Source organism: Ornithodoros turicata, chromosome 4, assembly GCF_037126465.1.
Source record: "Ornithodoros turicata isolate Travis chromosome 4, ASM3712646v1, whole genome shotgun sequence".
Lineage (NCBI taxonomy): Eukaryota > Metazoa > Arthropoda > Arachnida > Ixodida > Argasidae > Ornithodoros > Ornithodoros turicata.
The window spans coordinates 38,192,767-38,213,066 of NC_088204.1; the positions used below are offsets into that span (position 1 = coordinate 38,192,767).

Sequence of the window (20,300 nt, forward strand, 5' to 3'; positions counted from 1 at the left end):
TTCTGTTTTCGTGGAATGAATTGGCAGATTTTGACGGCTCCTCTGTTCGCTTGTTTTTGCTTTTAATAAACATTTCATGATCGGCGTCCTTGAGCGATGCCCGCGTTTGTTTGTTTTTGCTTTTAATAAACGTTATATGATCGGCGTCCTTGAGCGATGCCCGCGTTTGTTTGCTTTATTAAACATATGGAACACGCTTTGTTAGAGTGATCTTGATAAGACGTCTGCGGAATCGTTGCGCCCGTGTTTGGGTGATAGTAGGGCGTTCTTTGGCGTGTTGTTTGTTCGTTTGTTTTCGCTGTTAATGAACGTGTTATGATGGCTTGATTCATTGCCTGTTAGGCGCGGACTTCGAATGGCCCCAAGCAGCAAAATGCACTGAAAGTCGAGTGCAATAGGGGTGGACGGGTAGGTGAAAGGCCTTGAACAGATTCGTGAAACTACAGAACACCGATAAGACATACCGTCCACCCCTATTGCACTCGACTTTCAGTACATTGTGCTGCTTGGGGCGCGTTTGCGGCGTCCTTGGGCGATGCCCGCGTTTTTTTGTTTTTTTTTAGGGTTATCTAGATAAGACGTCCGCGGAATCGTTGCCCCGTGTTTGGGTGATAGAAGGGCGTTCTTTGGCGTGTGTGTGTGCCTTACCTTTTATTGAGCATGTCATGCGATTCGTGTGCGATGCGCTGTGGACCGGGACACGGGCGGTGAGAGGTATACCCCGTTCTTTTTCTTTGTCGTTTCGCGGGACAATGTGTCATTATATAGTGTTCCCCTCTGCGTTTTTTTTTTTCTGTTTCATACCCCCTTTTTCTCTTCATTGCGTCATGCGACACGTGTTTTCACGAAAGGAATTTGATGAGATGCCATGCCCGTGCCGTTTTTGTGCGTATGTTTAGATAATGCTGACAGAAGACTCTGGTTCTTTTCCCCCTTTTACTGAACATGACGCCACACATGTTGTTACAGAAGGACTTTGACGAGACTCCAAGGCCGTTTTTGTGCGTATGTTTGGTAATGCTGGCTAATGACGTCTTAGAAGACTACTTTTTTGGTGGTTTCTTTCATTAAACTTTTGGTGGCACCGTACCGCTGTCATTCGACTGGGCGCGCATCATCTTTCTATGTGAAACCAGGAGACGCACGCAACTGACTACAGCAGGCTGCGAAATTAATGCACATGACATTTATTGCAAGGAACTGCATGGACAGGCTTTTGTTGGCGATGACAACAGTACATGTGGTCGAGGGTGGTCCTCTGAAACCCGTGCCGTAATGCCTCGGTAGTGGAGTACACTGTTGTTTTTATATGCTGTAGCATATCATGATGCGTGCTCATGCAAAATGACATCCGACTGTCATTTTATAGGATTAATGAAACTGATCAATGTTAGACGACTAACAAGGCAGAAATAACAAACGCAATCCTATATGCAAGAACATGAGTGGATATACGGAATGGCCCGATATGGATCACGCGTCGCGCATGCCGATATCCCGTAAGGCGAACCCCCCAACCGTTTTATAACCACCGGCTTAGCGCCGATATCACGATGTTGGAAATTAGTGCTTTGTCGTCGGATAAGTGAGTGACAAAGGGCGAAGCATCAGAGATAAAACGTGAAATTTAATTCAGTTAACTTCCCCGCGCGCAAACAACTTTGGGATCATGTATCAGCGTGAGCCACAGATATATATAGGTTGGCACCAGGGCTGGGCACTATTATGATACTTTGTATTATAATAGTATTACTGTAACACATTTTTGTATTCGTATTACGTATTATAACACAGATTTTAAAAATGTATTTGTATTAGTATTATAATACGCAGAAAAGCGTATTACAAGTATTATAATACCCCAGTAATACTTCTCGGATTTTGATGTGTTCGTTCACCCCGAATGCGCTATCAGCATCATGATAATCCGGTCAGGTGGGTCAGCACACCACACGTTTTTGGTCGTCAGCTCTTTGAACACCCGTTCTTTCGGGGATTAGTCAGTGTACAGTCTCTAGTCATAAAATTCCCCAGGAAGAAAGGAACAACCGGAAGTGTTTCGAGCTCCGTGTCCAAGGTTAATGTACACACCAGGGCAGGCTTCTACTTCTGGTACACGGGAAATCTTCGCTCCCCTCCCACACTGGAAGGGGGAAGGACAGGACAGGAACGTCTTGTGGCATATTCAATATGCCACAAGACTTTCTTTGCTTCGACCATACAGGAAAGCACTCCAAGCAGGGGCGGATCCAGACCCTCGGTTTGAGGAGGTTCTTTGTCGGGGCGCGTAGTAGGGGAGGGGAGAGAGGAAAATCCAATGTATAAACTGACTGCCCCCCCCAGGATCCACCACTGACTCAAAGATTGAATTTTTTAGAAAATGTTATTAGCGAGTTTTAGTATACCGTTGATAACGTTATCGTGCCTATCGGAACCAATCGCAGTTGTGCGTGACTCAGAATCTTATCCACTGATCGGTTCCGGTTGATACGGTTCGACGCAAGTCACGCTGTCAACGGTCTGCTAAAACTCTCTATTAAAGCCAAATAATCAGTAATGCATCTAAATCTATTGTTTCATACAACAGCACTGTAAATCGTGAAATAAATGTTGTGTACGCCCTGGGCTTTTCAAAAAGTTACGTGTTCCTTTATTACCATAATGTATAATAAATTATTATACATTACGGTAATACAGGAATACGTAACTTTACTGTATTATTATTAATAATACAGTATTAGTATTATGTATTATAATACACATTTTCGAAAAGTATTTGTATTAGCATTATAATACGTGTTTTTGTGGAGTATTATGTATTAGTATTATAATACGAAAAAATAGTATTACTGTCCACCCCTGGTTGGCACACTGCTAACGCATGTGCTTTTCTACATTCAGGATATGACTGCGCGATTGTTGCGAATATTTGCATTGTTGCGATTGCGAAGAACTGCAAAACACGCCTTCGCCAAGAACCTAAAGTGTCGATAAACTGATTCCAACATAACAACAACAACAATAACGTCAAAAATGCTAATACGCCAATTCTAACGTCTATGATACCCACACTATAATTCCAACATGACCTAACGTCTAAAATGCCAGCAGACTAATTCTAATCTGACCTAACATCTAAAATGGTGGCAAATTGATTCTAACGGTGAGCAGTTGTCCGACGGGCAATTGTCTGGTGAGCAACTGTTCGGTGGCGTTCCATGAAACGGCATTCGATAAAATGGCGTCGATGAAACGGGCGGACACCCGACATGCTTGCATTGCTTTCTCAGTGCGCCGTGGTACGCAAGAGTCCTTAGGCAAATAGGCGCATCCCAAACTAACGAAATCATAACAGACACCAGTCCAGCGTCCTTACGGTCCAGCACGTGCATCAAGTGTACTACAGGAACTCACGGCTACAGATATAAAAACAAACACTTATACCTTATAACTTCGATTTTAGAAAACATCGGAGGGAGTTATAAAGTGTGAGATAGGACGAGCTCAGAAAGAACACAACTAGGCACGTGCTATTCTTGAGCATACAATGGAACCAATAATTCGGTCTCCTCTTTACTCTTAAGCCGTTCTGACCTCTTTGCACAACTAACTTTTTGTCACTGAACTTTGTGTTGTGAAGTCCGTCTTTGGGTCGCTCAGTGAATGCGGATTATTCTCCTACAAGGAGAAAAGAGGGGTCAAAACGCCGAAAATGGTGGGTGGTTTACGCGGAACCGGCGCTTTCTTTGTTTCAGTATCTCTCCAGCTTCTAGACCTTGGCAGCGTAGCGAATTGTAGTCCATCGTTTTCGGCCTGAACTGGTGATTTGCACTGGCGTATATGCCCGCAATGTTCTTGAACATTCCGTCCCACACAGTCGAAAGAAAGGAATGTCAGGCCACTGCACTTGCCCTGCAATGGGAAGTCTTAAAATGGGTGCCTGTACCTAAAACAAGTGGACTCGTTTCGCGGGGTCGACGACTCTTGGGTTAGACTGTCATAAAAAGCGCTGCTGAACTTGTACGCAGCACTCTTGGAAGAGTTCTCGTTCAGCAAAGAGTATCGTTGTTGTCCGATTTGAGTGCCCAGTCGATTGACAGCGGTACGGTGCCACCAAAAGTTTAATGAAAGAAACCACCAAAAAAGTAGTCTTCTAAGACGTCATTAGCCAGCATTACCAAACATACGCACAAAAACGGCCTGAGCGTCTCGTCAAAGTCCTTCTGTAATAACATGTGTGGCATCATGTTCAGTAAAAGGGGGAAAAGAACCAGAGTCTTCTGTCAGCATTATCTAAACATACGCACAAAAACGGCACGGGCATGGCATCTCATCAAATTTCTTTCGTAACAACACGTGTCGCATGACGCAGTGAAGAGAAAAAGGGGGTATGAAACAGAGAGAAAAAAAAACGCAGAGGGAAACAGTCCACAATGACGCATTGTCCCGCGAAACGACAAAGAAAGAAAAAGGGGGTATACCTCTCACCGTCCGTGTCCAGGTCCACAGCGCATCGCACACGAATCGCATGACATGCTCAATAAAAGGGAAGGCACACACACACACGTCAAAGAACGGCCTACTATCACCCAAACATGGGCGCAACGATTCCGCGGACGTCTTATCAATATCACTCTAACAACGCGTGTTACATATGTTTAATAAAACGAACAAACGCGGGCATCGCACAAGGACGCCGCAAACGCGCCATTCGAAGTCCGCGCCTAACAGGCAATGAATCAAGCCATCACAAAACGTTCATTAAATGCGAAAACAAACGAACAAACAACAGGCCAAAGAACGCCCTAATATCACCCAAACACGGGCGCAACGATTCCGCGGACGTCTTATCAAGATCACTCTAACAACGCGTGTTTCATATGTTTTATAATACAATTAAACGCGGGCATCGCCCAAGGACGCGAAGTCCGCGCATAACAGGCAATGAATCAAGCCATCATAAAACGTTCATTAAAAGCGAAAACAAACGAACAAACAAACAAACGCGGTCATCGCTCAAGGACGCCGAAAACGCGACATTCAAAGCCCGCACCTAACAACAGGCAATGAATCAAGCCATCATAAAACGTTCATTGAAAGCAAAAACAAACAAGCAAACAAACGCGGGCATCGCTCAAGGACGCTGATCATGAAACGTTTATTAAAAGCAAAAACAAGCGAACACAGGAGCCGTCAAAATCCGTCAATTCATTTAACGAAAACAGAAAAAGAAGAAGAAGAAAAAGAGAGAGAGAGAGAGACAAAAATGGGATCATGACTCAGTACTTATCGCCGACCATTTTCGCGGTCCCAAGGAACGCGCGTGCCTAGGTGCTTTGGGTTCACACAGAGCCGTATATTAAAAGGGAGTCTGGCCATTGGGAGGAGTCACAAAAAGAGGCTCGACCTGTCAATCACAGTTTCGCTCCTCTGATTGGTTTGCTTTTTATCAAGGCGGTCGCCATGACACCATACTGCCACCCAAAATGGCGGCGAAAACACAGTGAAGCGGGGATTTCGTGACAAAAAAATTTCACAGAATAACCTGATTTTACGCTGCAAATGTACATCCTAATATAAGTTTCTCGGAAATCAGTTTCATCTTGTGCTCATCCACTGATATCTAACTGAAAATAATACGTTTTGTTGACGTGTTAGGCCTAGTGAACACGGCGATCACAACGAAACCATAACAAGAACGGCGCTGTGCTGTACAATCTTATATTTAATTGCTGGATTTCATGGATATAAACACTCTTGCCTATTATATTCAAACTATTCATGTAGATTTGTTTAAAAAACATACAGACGACAGAATCTGTCCCAGCAGGTGGTTCTGCCGGCAGTGGTACAACGACGGATGTAGACGACAGTTCCCGATGTGCCTTACGCTCCCTAGATGACGCACATCAAATTTGCACCAAAAATCCACAAGTTTTGCAGATTGCGTGAGGTATCCATTTCAATCCCATCCAATCCACTTGCCACCCAAAATGGCGCTTCCCATGTTGGATACGGGGACTAATAGTGAGGATAGGTTGATTGATAGCGCCCCATATTTCAGAACTCTATTGGTCGTAAAGCTGAAAAAGTGGGTAGAGCTTCAGGTATAGGCATGACCCATTAATGGCCAGACTCCCTTTGAATATACGGCTCTGGGTTCACAGATCGAGCAGCGCCATCTCACGGGCCAACTCAGGGCCGTGATGGATGGAACGACCCAGTGGATGTAGCATCGCCAAAAGCACGTCCCCATCTATGTTCGAACCTCTGCCCGCAGATGGCACTCAGTCGACACCGCCCACCCGTCCTCCCATTGGCGCGATCCGGGTGGGCGGGGCGCGCGAGGGAGAGGGAAAATCTGAGGCCAGCTCTCTTGAGAATAGTCGGGTCAAATTTTTGACGCTTACTATCCAATTTCTTTCTGAGAGTGTGGGATGAAATGATGCATCCATTTTTCATCACTCGTGATGATTGATTGCAAAAATCCGTCCACCTCGGATTCAAACCGGTTCAGCAGCTTCCAGTCACAAGTGAGATGTCGACGAACCCATCTTGTACAAACTTGGCGAAACAGTAACTGCTCTTGAATGACGGTCTGCACACTGACGACACTATCAATATCACGGACTCACCGGTCCTCGAGTATGGCTTGCTCAACGCCTGCGATGTTCGCTGCCGTGACTGCTGTCGGAGGAACGTGTCCACGTGGTTCATTCGTTACCGCATCTCGTTAGTCGCAAAACTGTCTGCACGATGCGTACACTATTCCCCTTGACATCCTTTGTGTCCGATACTGTATCTGTAATCTTTGCTGGTTTGACGCTCTGCTTCACAAGGAACTTGATTATGCATTGCTAGTCCACAGACACACTGATCGCAGCCATGTAGCGGCCCCTTGTTCACGTATTGCATGTACCGCTGACCCGGGAATGACTTCACTTCGTCCTCCAAAAGTTGTATTCAGTTACATTTACTCACTGACTTTTCAAAGATCTCGGTCTACTTTGAACGACGCTGGGCATGTCACACGGCATGGTCCGACGCGACAAGATTTTCTTCTCAGGAACAATCGTGTCCTGTCGTGTCGAATATCAAGTCACACCGACGAGACACCCCAACTCTGGACACGATGTCATCCTGCGACAAGTGGAGTGCCATGCTGTTGAGAACTGCTCTCGGCAGGTGCCGTGTCGTGTCGTGTCGCTCGCGCGTCAAACTGGAGTAGGCAACTGTTGGATGTCGTGAACACGTGTATGCAAATGGCGGACGCATACGCTGCTTTAGCCGATTTATGTTGCTGTGGACAGCAGTGACGGCGAGGTTGAGTGGAGGAGACTTTGTCGCGGTTATTGGCTGCTGCGCTGCGAACATCTCGGTTGCTACAGGGACCTCTCGCACGAACCCGCACTCGATGATCGAAATGGGAACCGGCAGTGAATACGAATGGACACTGCGTCGTACGAAGAAGTTCTCTGTCGTGTGAGTCCTGTAATCACAAAGAACGATACAAAATTCGGGAAAGCAATTCCCTCCATCACCAGGACCTCGGGAGTTCCCTCACGAGGTTTTTGCAATCTCACTGGAGGTGTATAGCATTCTTCGGATTCCAAATAAAAAAACTGCCTGCCATAAATCCCATGGCGCGTCAAGGGTCATATCTTGTTCAGCAGTCATTTGCGTGTGTGCTCTCTGCGGTTTCAAATCTCAAATGAGGCCCCAGCACAAGCTGGTCAGAACTTGCAATGATGGCCAAAAGTGGAAGGACGACAATGACAATGTTTTCTGTGTTACATCAGGACAGTGCCCAAGGACAATGTTATGGTACAGTGGTAAAGAGTGCTTGCCTAGCAGAATGTAGAATATCCGGAGACTGCGTGGGGGCTTGAGGACCTCAGCCCCCCCGAAAATTTCCCAGGGGGTGTCCAAGTCTGCCCAGATGACTCAAGATGAACGTTACGAGGGATATCCGAAAAATCGCATGCTTCATGGGAATGAACATGAAAATCTTTCGCAAAAATTTGTCTCACGGCACGGCATTCCTGACACCCCGCTCGACCTCTGTGCATGAAGTGGGGTAAAGTACCCCTATCCTAAAGCCGGAGATTTTTCCAGCACTCCCTATGCACCCACCCCAAATGCCCCCCAAAATATTGCTGCACCCTTCCAAAAATAACGGCCAGATAAGCCAAAACCGCCAGAAAAGCTGCAGATATGAAGCTCTAAAGAAGGGAAACGGTGCAGGCTAGCTGGTATAGATCGTCTTCTGTGTCCGTGTCTCTCGGTCTTCTTCATGGATATGAAGCTGCCCCTCATACCTTCCCACCCACCCAACTTACGGCGCTCTCAAACGTTTGAACCAGACAGGGACTGCCCCCTCCAGCGGATTGAAAACTCTCCGCCTGCGGAATACAATACAATGGCTGTTCTCAGCGAGCGATGATCGCAGATTAAACATAGTAAGACACCGGTCGTACGACATGTGTCGAATCTGTCGAATCAAGCCCGCAGTAGAACTGCAAAACGTGTTTTACGACACTGGTCTGGCTGTCGTGTCGTGGAGGTGTCATGTCAGCTTCACGGTAAGTCGGCCACGTCCTTAGTCAACGACACGACAGCTTTCGAAAACTTGTGTCGTGTCGCACCAGTGTGAAACCCATAAATCTTACCACATGGGTGATAAACTTTGGAGAAAGCAATACTTGCCAGATCCCATGGTCTACGCCTACTTAACTCAGTAGAGCTGTTCCCCTAACTTTTATTATATCCTATTCCACTTCTGGCACGGTGAGGCTCTCCCAAAGGATGAGCCTGTTCCGTTCGCCATAAGCCACTTTCTCGAGTGGAAGTTCCTATCGTTAGCTAATGCTCACCACCATGCTCTAGCTCGCCACAGTTTCTCCTAGGCTTGTCGAAGACGAGTAATTGACGAATGTTTTGCAGCGCTTGGTTTGTTTCGCGTTTTCTCTCATCTACTTCTAGACGATAAGCAAGTACCCAAAAGGCCCCTTTGCAGTTCTAAGCAATAGTGGGTTTGTAGTTCGTCGAGCTGAGAAATGTCTGCCTACCTATATACCTGCAATGCACCTTGCGTCTTGACTGACGTCTATCCAAGCCCATACACGTGCTTAGACGTTCTCTTCGTGGACCGATTGTTTTTCTATCATAGGCAGTTGGGGACATGGGTGACGTCAGCTCCTGTGTCTACCTTGGAGCACAACAACTTCCTGTTGGGCTTTTATACAACGTTGGAGTATCAGGGTATCTCCCGAAGGAGGCCTCGTCAAAGTATAGCTCTTCCACAGCGTGGCGATCCCTTTCATAAGCCCTGTTTTATAGCTTTCGAGTTCGTTTTCCCCAATCTCCTTCAGTTGACGGACTGGTTTTCGTACGAAAGACGCACTGCCCAGTGCGCTGCACAGTTTGCCCTCGCTATTTCTACGGCATACCTTGATTAGGCCTTTGTTCATTCAAAGAGAACTCCGCCTGCTTGCCTATACATGTCCACATTCGTCCTGGCTTTCGGAGTTGGTCGACCGCTGTGAGTACCGAACCCCCACCAATCTCGGAGTGGCCACCGTTTGCTGGCGCTTGGCTGATTTGATGTTTCTATATCCATTCGCAGATGTCTATAGTGCAATGTGTCCAGGTTGACCCGTCACGGACTTAGATCACAGCCCTCCCACGGCATACATTTCACCTATGTTTTCAAAGCAGCACGCGTCTGCGAGCCTGTGCAGGTCTGTGATAAGGTCTTCCACAGATGTGTGCTCCAGCTGACGCCTGTGAAGCAAGTCCGTTCAATATGATATTGCGCCGTGGAATCAACTGCTTCTGAACTTCATAATGCCTTATACACGGTTCCCAATCTAAATGCGAACATATTTTTTTAATAATATATATATATCACTTTTTCCGAGATGAAATCAATCGCAATAGAGCATATGCTGCACTCCTTAGGAGGGCATTAGCAAACTCCTAAAGCAATGTCTTAATTAAGTTTCAAAAATTTACTTTCAATAACTTGAATTATAAAAGCTACGAAGTTGTCCCAATGAGAACATCTGACCTATTCGGTCACCTGATACCGGAGCTCTTTTCAGAAAAAAATTTGTCCGCAAAAAAATCGTGAAGGAACACCTTTTTTGCTTTATTTTGTTCATTGCGCACCTTCGGAGACGCGTCTATCCTTCATCCCCAATATGGGAGGGTGAAGGAGCACAGTGCCGCGTCATGCGTCGAAGATGAGCTTTAACTTGCGGAAACAAAACAAAATGTATCTGACTGTGACTCTATCGGAACTGCCCTTATCTTCGATTGCATTTTCTGTTTTCTTCTAATTATTTTCGAGGACGCAAGAGGCGATAGTGTGGGGGTGAAGGAAAGGCGCGTCTCTTAAACTGCGCAATGAAGAAAATAAAGAAAAAATGGTGTTCCTTCACGATTTTTTTGCGGACGATCTATCGAACGGATTTTTGTTTCGGAAACGGCTGCGGTATCAGGTGACCGAAGAGATCCGACGTTCTCATTAGAACAACTTCGTAGATTTTACAACTAAAAAGTTAATTATTGAAAGTTAATTCTGCACACACCCTGTATATATATATTTTTAAAAAATATGTTCACATTTAGCTGGGACATCCTGTATTTGTTGTGGTTTGCTTCGGACAGGTCAAGGAAAGAAGGATGTGGTTGAGTCGTTGCCCCATGACTTGCAGGAAATGACGCCGGCGTCTTTTTGATGTCGTGTATCATACCCTCCAACCTTGCAGATGGCAAAAATCGGGGTTCTCATGCAATTCGATTACGAACGGATTGAACACCGCCGCCACGTTCAGCACCAGGTGGACATGGGGTCTCAAGAGATATTCAGGTGGTGCACATGTAACACGACATTGTCGGCTCCCATTGTCGATTTCCATCTGGAGTTACCAGTGCTGTCAGCATATGTGAGATGTGTAGTGGAGATAGTCTTCCTCCACAACAGTCCTGACCAGTCATGATGAAATGTCCCAGCGGGCAGATGATCGTGGCCTCACGCTAGGACTCTGCCGGCAGTACTGATGATCCAGCGCGGCAACGTCTGGTGGCAGCATGGTCGATTCATCATCGTCGTCCATGGGCTGCCACAGATATCTTCACAGTCTCATCAACCAGATCAGATGAAAGCAACAAACTGCTCTGCTTGCACCAAGAAATCACGCATGCACACGAGGTCACGAAGTGGTCTTTCTCGCTTGCAACAGCACTAATGCAATGACGGAGGTGCTAATACTTGAAAGTGGACGCAGGGACGGATCGAGACCCTTACTTTGGTAGGTTCCTTTGTAAATAGGAAGGGGAGAAGGGAAAGTAATCATTAACCTTTTTTATTTCTTTATTTTTTTGCTTGAGTCGCATGAAACCGATCTGTTAGTAGGCACGAAAGAGAAAGAAAATAATCGGTTCGCACACATGATAGTTGTTTGTATGGTGAAACTGAGCACGGCGTCATTTAATTATGCGACCAATCAGTGACGAACCCAATTGAGGGGGCGGGGGGCGAATGAGCGATTGCCCCTCGCCCCTGGGAGTGGTTTGTCGCATTATTTAATAGCACAGTGCTTAGTTACACTATGCAAACAACTTACGATATGTGCGATCCAATGATTTTCTTTCTATGTCGTGCCTACTACCAGATCGATTTCCGTGTGACCCCACACCAATATGTTCTATGATAGATATTGCTCAACGAAGAAAGTTTGTAGTTACAAGCCCATTTCAGGGAGCGTCTGATATACATATTCTAATTCCCGTCCAGCTTGTAGTATTCAACGAGGATACGTTGACTTACCTGTAGTAGTCATCGGAAATGACAGTAAATGACACCACAGATCCAATACCCAGTTTCCCGATGTTCCATAGGGGTACGGTGTGCTGCATAGAAGAAAAAAGTTCAAGAATGAATAACCAACGCAATGTAGAGCGCACACAGGTGCAAAGAGAAGACAGGCTGACGGCTAAGACCTAACAATACGTGCAGTTATGGTGAATGGACTTCTGTCGGGTTATGTAAGAATCTAGATGGCTTCTATAATGCATGCATAATGCGGTCGTACATTCAAAAGATTCCACTGGCATATGGGTATGTGTGTGGTACGCGCCCCCAGTAAATACCGTTTTCTGCACGAGTAGCTTCCCTGGTGCTGATTGGAATATTTTCCGTAACTCATTCACCTTATAAGCCAGCTTACATGGGCGCAGCCATCTTTTATGACGTACATGCGCGCGACCAGGCACTCTGGCGTGTACGCGCCTTCGTACTTGTCAGTGGATTACAGCTACATCTTTCCGTGGCTTCACGTCCCTCCGCTCTGCTTGAAGATGGCGGACAGCGGGGTTCCGCAATGCCGTATACACTGCGGTAGCTACGACGGGGACGAGGAATATATATTTATTTCGGAAAGGTTTTTTACGAACTCATCGGTTAACCAAGCTCAAGCTGTGACTGCAATTCGACGTTTGTGTTTTGTGGGCTCGAAAAGTTTCTATCAACCCGCGTTTTCGTTAGCCCCTTTACAGCAGTTGCCCCGTGTATAGGGACAAATATTGGAGGAAATTGGCTGACGTTCCCATAGTCGCTTTAGCAACAAAATGCCGACCTAGTATTTTTTATCTATTTGCAGGAGAATCATTATGCGTACATAAAAAAAGAAAACGCATAACGGGACATTACGGGACATGATGTACACACGATTTATGGATGTGTAACACCTACGACGATATTATGAAACGACAAGCCACGTAATCACGTTTTAAACCCTTGTATTGGGTTCTGTGCACTTTCCAGCAGTGTTCTTTGAATTGCGCACCCCAAAGCATAGTGTAGCACGCCACAAAGTGCTGCACTCGTATCTGACACGTGTATTTTGTTTTTAATGGACACCGTAGCCCACCAATATGAACACGAAAGTTACAAAAGACATGTGGTTGCATACTATGAAGACACAAAAGAAAGACTAGAGCACATATTGCCACTTAGAAATCTTGTTTCGCGGATCTGAAGAGTGAGGGCATTGAAATCAAATGAGGGGGTGAACGTTTTTACCTCATGGAAAACAAAACTAATGACAAAGTGCATCAATTATATCCCACCGTGTAGTGCCATTTTAACTCGCAGCCCAATTTATGGGGCTGTCGTCTTGGGTGCAACAGTGGCCAGCCTGCGGAATAATTCTGTTTACATAAATGTTTGCACACATCACTTAGTATTTAATATTCATTATGCAGAGCATGATAAGCAGTTTGTAACGACAACAAATACGTTAATGATAATGAATGGGGAAATTCGCCACGTAAGGTGTGGCCCACTACCCCAAGGCACAATGGGGCAGGATGAGATGCGTCCTGATGATGAGGTGATGAACGATGCTAAATAGGGTCGATAGTCAGTGGACTCAGTAAGACATCAGAACGGTAGGCAAAACCACAGCGCACAAAAACACACACACATCACACAGGTACACAGGCAGATGATAGGGTAGAGAGGAGACCAGTGTCCCGGAAAAAAATCTTGAAATACTCAAGAGCTTGGCGATAGTCAATCTGGTTAGACCAAGGGCCGAGAATGGTTGCCAATGTGAATGGTGCGGCCGTGGTCGACTGCAGGGCTGCAGAGCTGCTATTTGAGAGGTGTAAAGATGGCAGTCGAGGAGCACATGCTTGGTATCCGCCAAAGCAGCACAGCGAGAGCAGAGCATCGAGTCGGAGCGGCCGATCAGATGCTTGAAATGGGGGGTGAATGCAACCCCAAGACGAAGCCTCTGTATCAGCGACGCAAAATGGCGAGGCACACGAGAAGACATGGTGAAACCAAAGTCAGGGTTCACTTCACGCATCAGAACTCTGGATGGAACGTCCCGTGACCATTGCGCATGTGCGAGAGGCCTCACCACGTCATTTAGGATGGGTCGCCTGTCGCCTTTGGGGAGTGTAATCCGCACGCTTGATCGGGAATGACACACAGCTGCTGCAGCCTCGTCAGCCTCTTCATTGCCGCGGATGCCGCAGTGTGCAGGAACCCACTGGAAGTAGATAGAGTGCCCGCTGATCTCAAGACGGCTTAGTTCCTCCAGTATGTCCACCACCACAGGCGCAAGTGATCCACGAATACCCATGTTCGCTATACACTGGAGAGCTGCCTTGGAGTCATGATGGATGCAATGGGCTTGAGGAAGAACAAAGTGGCATGCAACTCTGCAGACGTGGATGGAAATGTGGTGAGGGAGACGGTATGCGTGGCACGACGACATAGTCGGGATTGTAAAGGCAGCAGTGGAGCAGTGTAAGTCGGTCGCCCCATCTGTGAATACTGCAGTGTTCGAAGGGTAACGGCACTGCATCATGTCTAGCGCAAGTTGTTTCAACACGGATGCTGCAACGTGATCCCTCTTGCTCTTGAGCCCAGGAATGGTAGTAGAGATCGAAGGTATCGAAAAGACCCACGGAGTGGACCAGGGGACGGCTGATCTTCCAACAAAAGCCGGTAGCAAGGGCTTTACAGCAGCGATGCAGTGAGAAATGTTGCTCTGCCTCCGCCTTTTGAGTTTGGAAACCAAGGGGTGACGACGGTGTTCCGCGACGAGGCGTAGATAATGGCGCACAGTTTCTCTGAGACGTAAGACCTCTACTGGCAGCTCGCGGGCCTCTGCCACCACCATGCGCGTTTCAGCGGCGCGGGGTACACCGAGGCAGATCCTCAACTTCTGGCCAACATACACCGAAGCCTCCGTTCAGATGTTCTTGAGATGCCGTGTAAGACCGGGAGGCTGTAGAGAATGGTTCCCCGAACCAATGCCCCATGAATCGATAGGAGCGCTTCCTGATCAATCCCCCATGCAGCGTCAGCGAAGTGAGAAATGACATTGGTCCAGCATTGACCTTTCGCTTCCAGGTACCTGATATGGGCGCTGTACGAGGGATTGGCATACAAGATAACACCCAGGAATTTGTGGCACTTCACTTGGCTGAGTGTATTATTGCCTAGCGAAAGAGGGAAGGCGCTCATGCGTTTCCGCGTGAACGGGAGCACAACTGTCTTCTCAGCCGAGATGTCCATGCCAGCCCTGATGAAGTAATGCTGAACAGCATCCAACGAGTTTTGAAGGCTGCGTTGAATCGCTGGCTTTGATTTACCGGTGGTCCAAACGCATACATCGTCTGCATATACAGAGAGCTGAACATTGCGATGAACGTAACGCTTGATATCCGCCATAACCAAATTGGAGAGGATGGGACTTAACACACTTCCTTGAGGAACGCCTTGGGTCAAAACTTTTTTTTGCGTGTCACCGTCCTGAGTGCGGACGAAAATTGTTCTGTTGGACAAGAAGTCAGCCACCCAGACAAAAAGCCTGCGAGACAGTCTAGCCCGGAGGAGGGTGTGCAATACATAAGTGTGACTGACCGTATCATAGGCAAGTTTGACACCAAGGAAAACAGCCTCGACGATCCTCTTGCAGCTCTTGGCCACTTCAACAGCAGTCACAAGGTCCATAAGGGAGTCAAATGAGCTACGGTGCCGACGGAAGCCCGCCATCTCATCAGGGAAAACGTGATTCTTTTCCAACAACCAATCCAGCCTGTGTAAAACCATCCGCTCCATCACCTTACCAACACAACTGGTAAGGCTAACTGGACGGAAAGAGGACAGGTGCGACGGATGCTTGCCAGGCTTCAGCAATGGACCACCATGGCTTCCTTCCAGCTTGCGGGTCATGAGCCCCTCCATAAGCTGTTGCATATAAACAGCAAGGTCCGAAGGCCTTCAGCGCCAAGATTTCGAAGAGCTGAATAGGTGATCCCGTCTGCACCAGGGGACGATCTGGGTCAGGACAAACGAAGGGCAGTTTTAAGCTCTGGCAGAGAAAAATCCGCATCTAGCTGTGCGTTCCACGGGAGCGTCATACGCTCAAGCTCCTCGCGAAGTTCAACCATGTAGGTATGAAACGTTGCAGTCCCCGCAGCTTCCGCAGAAGTCCACAGCTACGTCTACCTCAGACTTGTTGAGGGTCAGAGCAAGTGACCCCAGTGGATTGGTCGTTCACGGCATCAGGCCATCACGCAGGCTACGCGCAATTTGCCAAATTCTGGCTGGTCTGCTGAAAGGCGAAAGCGTCTCACCAAACCGGCGTCAACGCTGTCGATCAAGAGCTCTCAACCTATGTTGCACAGCTCTAAGTGAATGACGCGCTGCGACAATATCGGAAAGTAGACCCGTGCGTCGAGCTCTTCACTCAGCTCTTCCACGGCAAGCACGTAGCTGTTCCACCTGGGGACCAGAGCCCGTATGTCCTGCTGCAACAGGCAGGTGTTTCGAGGACTCACGTTGTCAACACCTCCGAGAAGTGGTCTGCGGTCCCGGTCACATCGCTCCCGGAACACCTTTCAGTTAACCAGACGAACGGACCTATTGCCACGTTGCATGGTGCATCCACGGATCGCTATGTACATCGGAAGGTGGTCACTTCCTCTCCCATCACAATCCGTAGACCATGACGCCTTTCTGAAGACATCTTTCGAGCAGACAGATACATCGAGGACATCCGTGGTGAAGTCACTACGCATAAATGTGGAGGAGCCATCGTTCAGCAAGCACAAATCGAGTTCGTCAATGACGTCGCTCCATATTCTCCCTTTGGCGTCCGTTTTCCGACGTCCCCACAATGGGTGATGTGCATTGATATCATCTACGAGATTGAATGGAGGAGGCAAGTTTTCCAGAAGATGCTTCACCTCACGTTTCGTAAGGGCTGACGAGTGTGGAACGTAGAGGCTAACCACAGTGAACAAAACGTCACGGAAGCGTACTACACACGTGACGTAGTCTACAGCAATACCCGGCGGCCGTGGCTGCACAGCAAAAGTCAAATCACTTCGTACGCACAATATTGTCCTAGGCGAGGCCGCACTATGTGGTACGCGCTGAGTCGAAAGTCATCTTTGACATAGGCTTCGCTGATGGCCAATATGGGGGTCTGATACTTCAATAAAAACAATTTCAAGTCAGGGAGCTTACTGCGCAAGCCATGTGCGTTCCATTGGAGGACAGAAATCATAAGGAGAGGCTAGAAGCAAAGGTGGCGCTGGCTCTGCGTTAAAAGGAGGGATGCGCCATATTGGGGCTACCAGTGTTGCCATGTGCCAGTGCTGTCTGCGCGCTATCCTTGGCGGCTCAGTTTCAATGGTGAATATTGCTTCTGTAATCAATTTACGAGGAAACAAATGTGCAGTAAGCATAAAATAAACATGAAGTAAGTAATACTGCGCCCTTTCCGTGCTGTAATCACCTGTTCTAGAAAGAAAATGCGGCCTTAAGTAGAAGGGAAAGCTAGCAGAGTTTCGGTTCCGGAGTTGCCGACAGCCGGCCGCGGTATATCGGCTAAAGCTAATTACGCGGAGTGCGACTGTGACGCTCGCTGCATCACAAGAAACAATGCGGCTGAAACAACTGACTAGACATGCTTGACTAGAACGTTAGAACATGTGGAATTAGGGGAAACTCCGACGGAGTAATCAAAACGATTGAAGGACTGGTTTGACCCTAGGGATGGTAATTCTGGCGGTCCCTCCTTTGTGGGAGTGCTGCCACAGCCGAATATTCATCTCTCCCGGAAGAGCCTCGTAAGCGCACAAACAAACATACCGCCTCAGGTGCATTCTGTCGTCGCTAAAGATATAGGGCCCTGACACCATGGAAATCATAAGGATGATTTCTCCTTATGATTTCTATGCCCGACACTCTTACCTTCAACTTTTGGGTGCGACGACTTGTTTTCTTTTCTTTTTACACAAATAATACGCATTGAAAAGACAACATATGAAAAGAGGAGTGTCACTGGAATAGCGAAGACAGCAGAAAGATTACATAATGTGAATTGGAATGATTTACGGGCTCGGCGCCCCCGGGGAGGAGGTGGTACCTCACAGCACAAGCTCGCCGAGAATTCTTTGGGGCTCTGACTATCTTTCTTTTTAATGTAATGGCCTGCTTCCTGGAGATGTGGATTACAGTTTTGAAGCCAGTGCAAGGGAGCTTCAGAGGCCGCAGGATCGTGGTGAATATTGTTCTTCAATGTATACACCGGCAATACCCACTATTCCCACTGTTGTCATGTCAGCATTTCTTCATTTGTAATAAGGTGTTTGGTGTTGGCTGGTGGACTTGCGAATCTTGCTGCACTGTACCTGGAGCTTTGCTTCCCGTATTGTGTTTGTGCTTCGGGCACAAGTCATGCCCGTGCGAGCTTCCAAGCTGTCACACAAGACATTCTGCCATATCTGGAGTATCTTTCCACAAGTGAGTGCCATTATTCACTAACATTCCCTAACACCGTTATTGGAGACATAGAAATAATCAAATCATTATTTCTATTCATAGGCGATGGGAACTGTTGAGGTGCTATAGGTCTCACTTCTGCCAATATTGCAGGTTTCGCCACCATGACCCCATACTTATGAGACAGTGGCTTTCAAAGCGTATCTGAGTAGTCTTTTCACCCTTCTCAGACGCAAAGGATATGTTCCAAACACTTCCGAGCCCTCATGCTTTTACTTTAGCCACAACAAGAAATGGCTGAAGCCAAGTGCTATCCCCACTATTTTCTCCTGGAAACAGGACAGCAGCACAGTAGTATATTAATTTCATTTTGTGATACAGAGAGTTCAATACACACTTTCGGGGTATTGGCAGCGTTTGCAACTGGTCGGGGGTCCATGATGTTCATTCTACACTTGTCCATGAAATATGCAGGAATGACACTCGAACAAGATGTGGTACATTACAATTTATTTCATATGCAAAAAGTGGTATGGCCTTTGTATAACAGGACTGATGAAAGCAATCTTGGAGCATGAATAAGGGCGTGTGCACACACGATGCCTGTCAAGAAAATAATTACTTACATTTGATTTCTTACTTACTTACATAATTACATCTTGTCACCTCTGGCAGGAGTAGGCAAGTCAAGATTTTTATTATAGTACAAGTAAGTAACAGTTCCAGAAAAGTACTAATGTCAGAGGTATGCAATAACTATGACTGAGGTGTAACTGACGTGCAAGTTCAAAATCAATACTTCAATTTCGAGCATTATACAGTGAATGCTCTTTCAGTCAAACGTCACATTAGCTGAAACTTATGGTCAACTCAAACACAACATTGTGCACACGGATATTCACTCTGTTGTAGAGTGCAGTCCACTAGTCGAATTACTGCTATGCTCAAACAAGAAGTGCTGGATACTGGCTGTTCCAGTTACTGAGTGTTTACTGTAGCACACAGAAAAGTGCACCTAAGAAATAGGTATTACAATGAATAAGCAGATACTGAAAACTGTTTAGTTGTACTGTGGTACAAAGTCTTACTTTAATGCTTGGCTCCACACCCTGGCGATACCTTCTTCTGAAGTTGATGAAGCGCTTTCACCTGTTTGCGAGGCACGGTGCCACATTCATGTAATTCGAGAGCATATGAACCGCAGTGTCCACAGCCTGTGAAATTAGGATTTTAAAAAATTGTGAAAATGAGAGCGCGCAAGCAACAGATTTGAAAACTCTCTACATGCATATACATGCGGTGAAAATTCCTTCAAGTCAAAATGAATTGAGCAGAAGTCTGTTATGGTTAATCACATTGTCATGAACAATGTAGCATAACTCTACCATAAAGTCCACTACATAGATCAAGAACATCTGTTGGACCACTACAGCTCTAAGCCCAAACATATCACCTCACAGGTGAAAGTGATCATGAAGCAGTTCCTGCTGTTAGGCTGCACCAACTGTCCCGCAAGATAACAGAGAAATCCTAGAAGGCCTATATCATGAGCAAGCTGGCAAAACAAGTGCTCTTCATGAACCAGTGAGGCGGATGGTCACGACAAGACCAATAAACGAGTTCAGCCAGTCATGTTCGTTACATGTGCAAATTCTCCTTTAATATTTAGGCGCCAAGCGTCCTACATTTACTCAAAATTTATGCTACAACTATGACAGCACCTATCACTTTTAAGGCCATCCATTTTCCTGTGTCTGTGTGTCTGCTCAGTGAAGAACGCCGATCTCAATGAAGGTATGAACCCAGATCACCGTTCACGCATTTTTCAATATGACAGAGTAGCTTACAATATCTAAACTTCTTGCACAGACCAAGTTATATCGGTAACACACACTGAAAATTGTATACACTGAGTATTGACGTTCCATCCCCGTAAGAAATTACGCAGCGTACGTGTTTACAGACATTATTTGTCATACTAGCA

At 46.7% G+C, this 20,300-nt stretch overlaps 1 protein-coding gene across 3 annotated transcripts in view; it reads right to left on the minus strand.

The window, feature by feature from the left end:
- The window catches only part of LOC135393025 (uncharacterized), a 175,791-nt gene that overhangs the window by 17,360 nt on the left and 138,131 nt on the right, over positions 1-20,300 (minus strand). For all 3 annotated transcript variants that reach the window (XM_064623616.1, XM_064623617.1, XM_064623615.1), the window contains exon 5: positions 11,834-11,916. In XM_064623616.1, the coding sequence (XP_064479686.1) occupies positions 11,834-11,916 (83 nt within the window). The remainder of the gene's footprint in view (positions 1-11,833; positions 11,917-20,300) is intronic.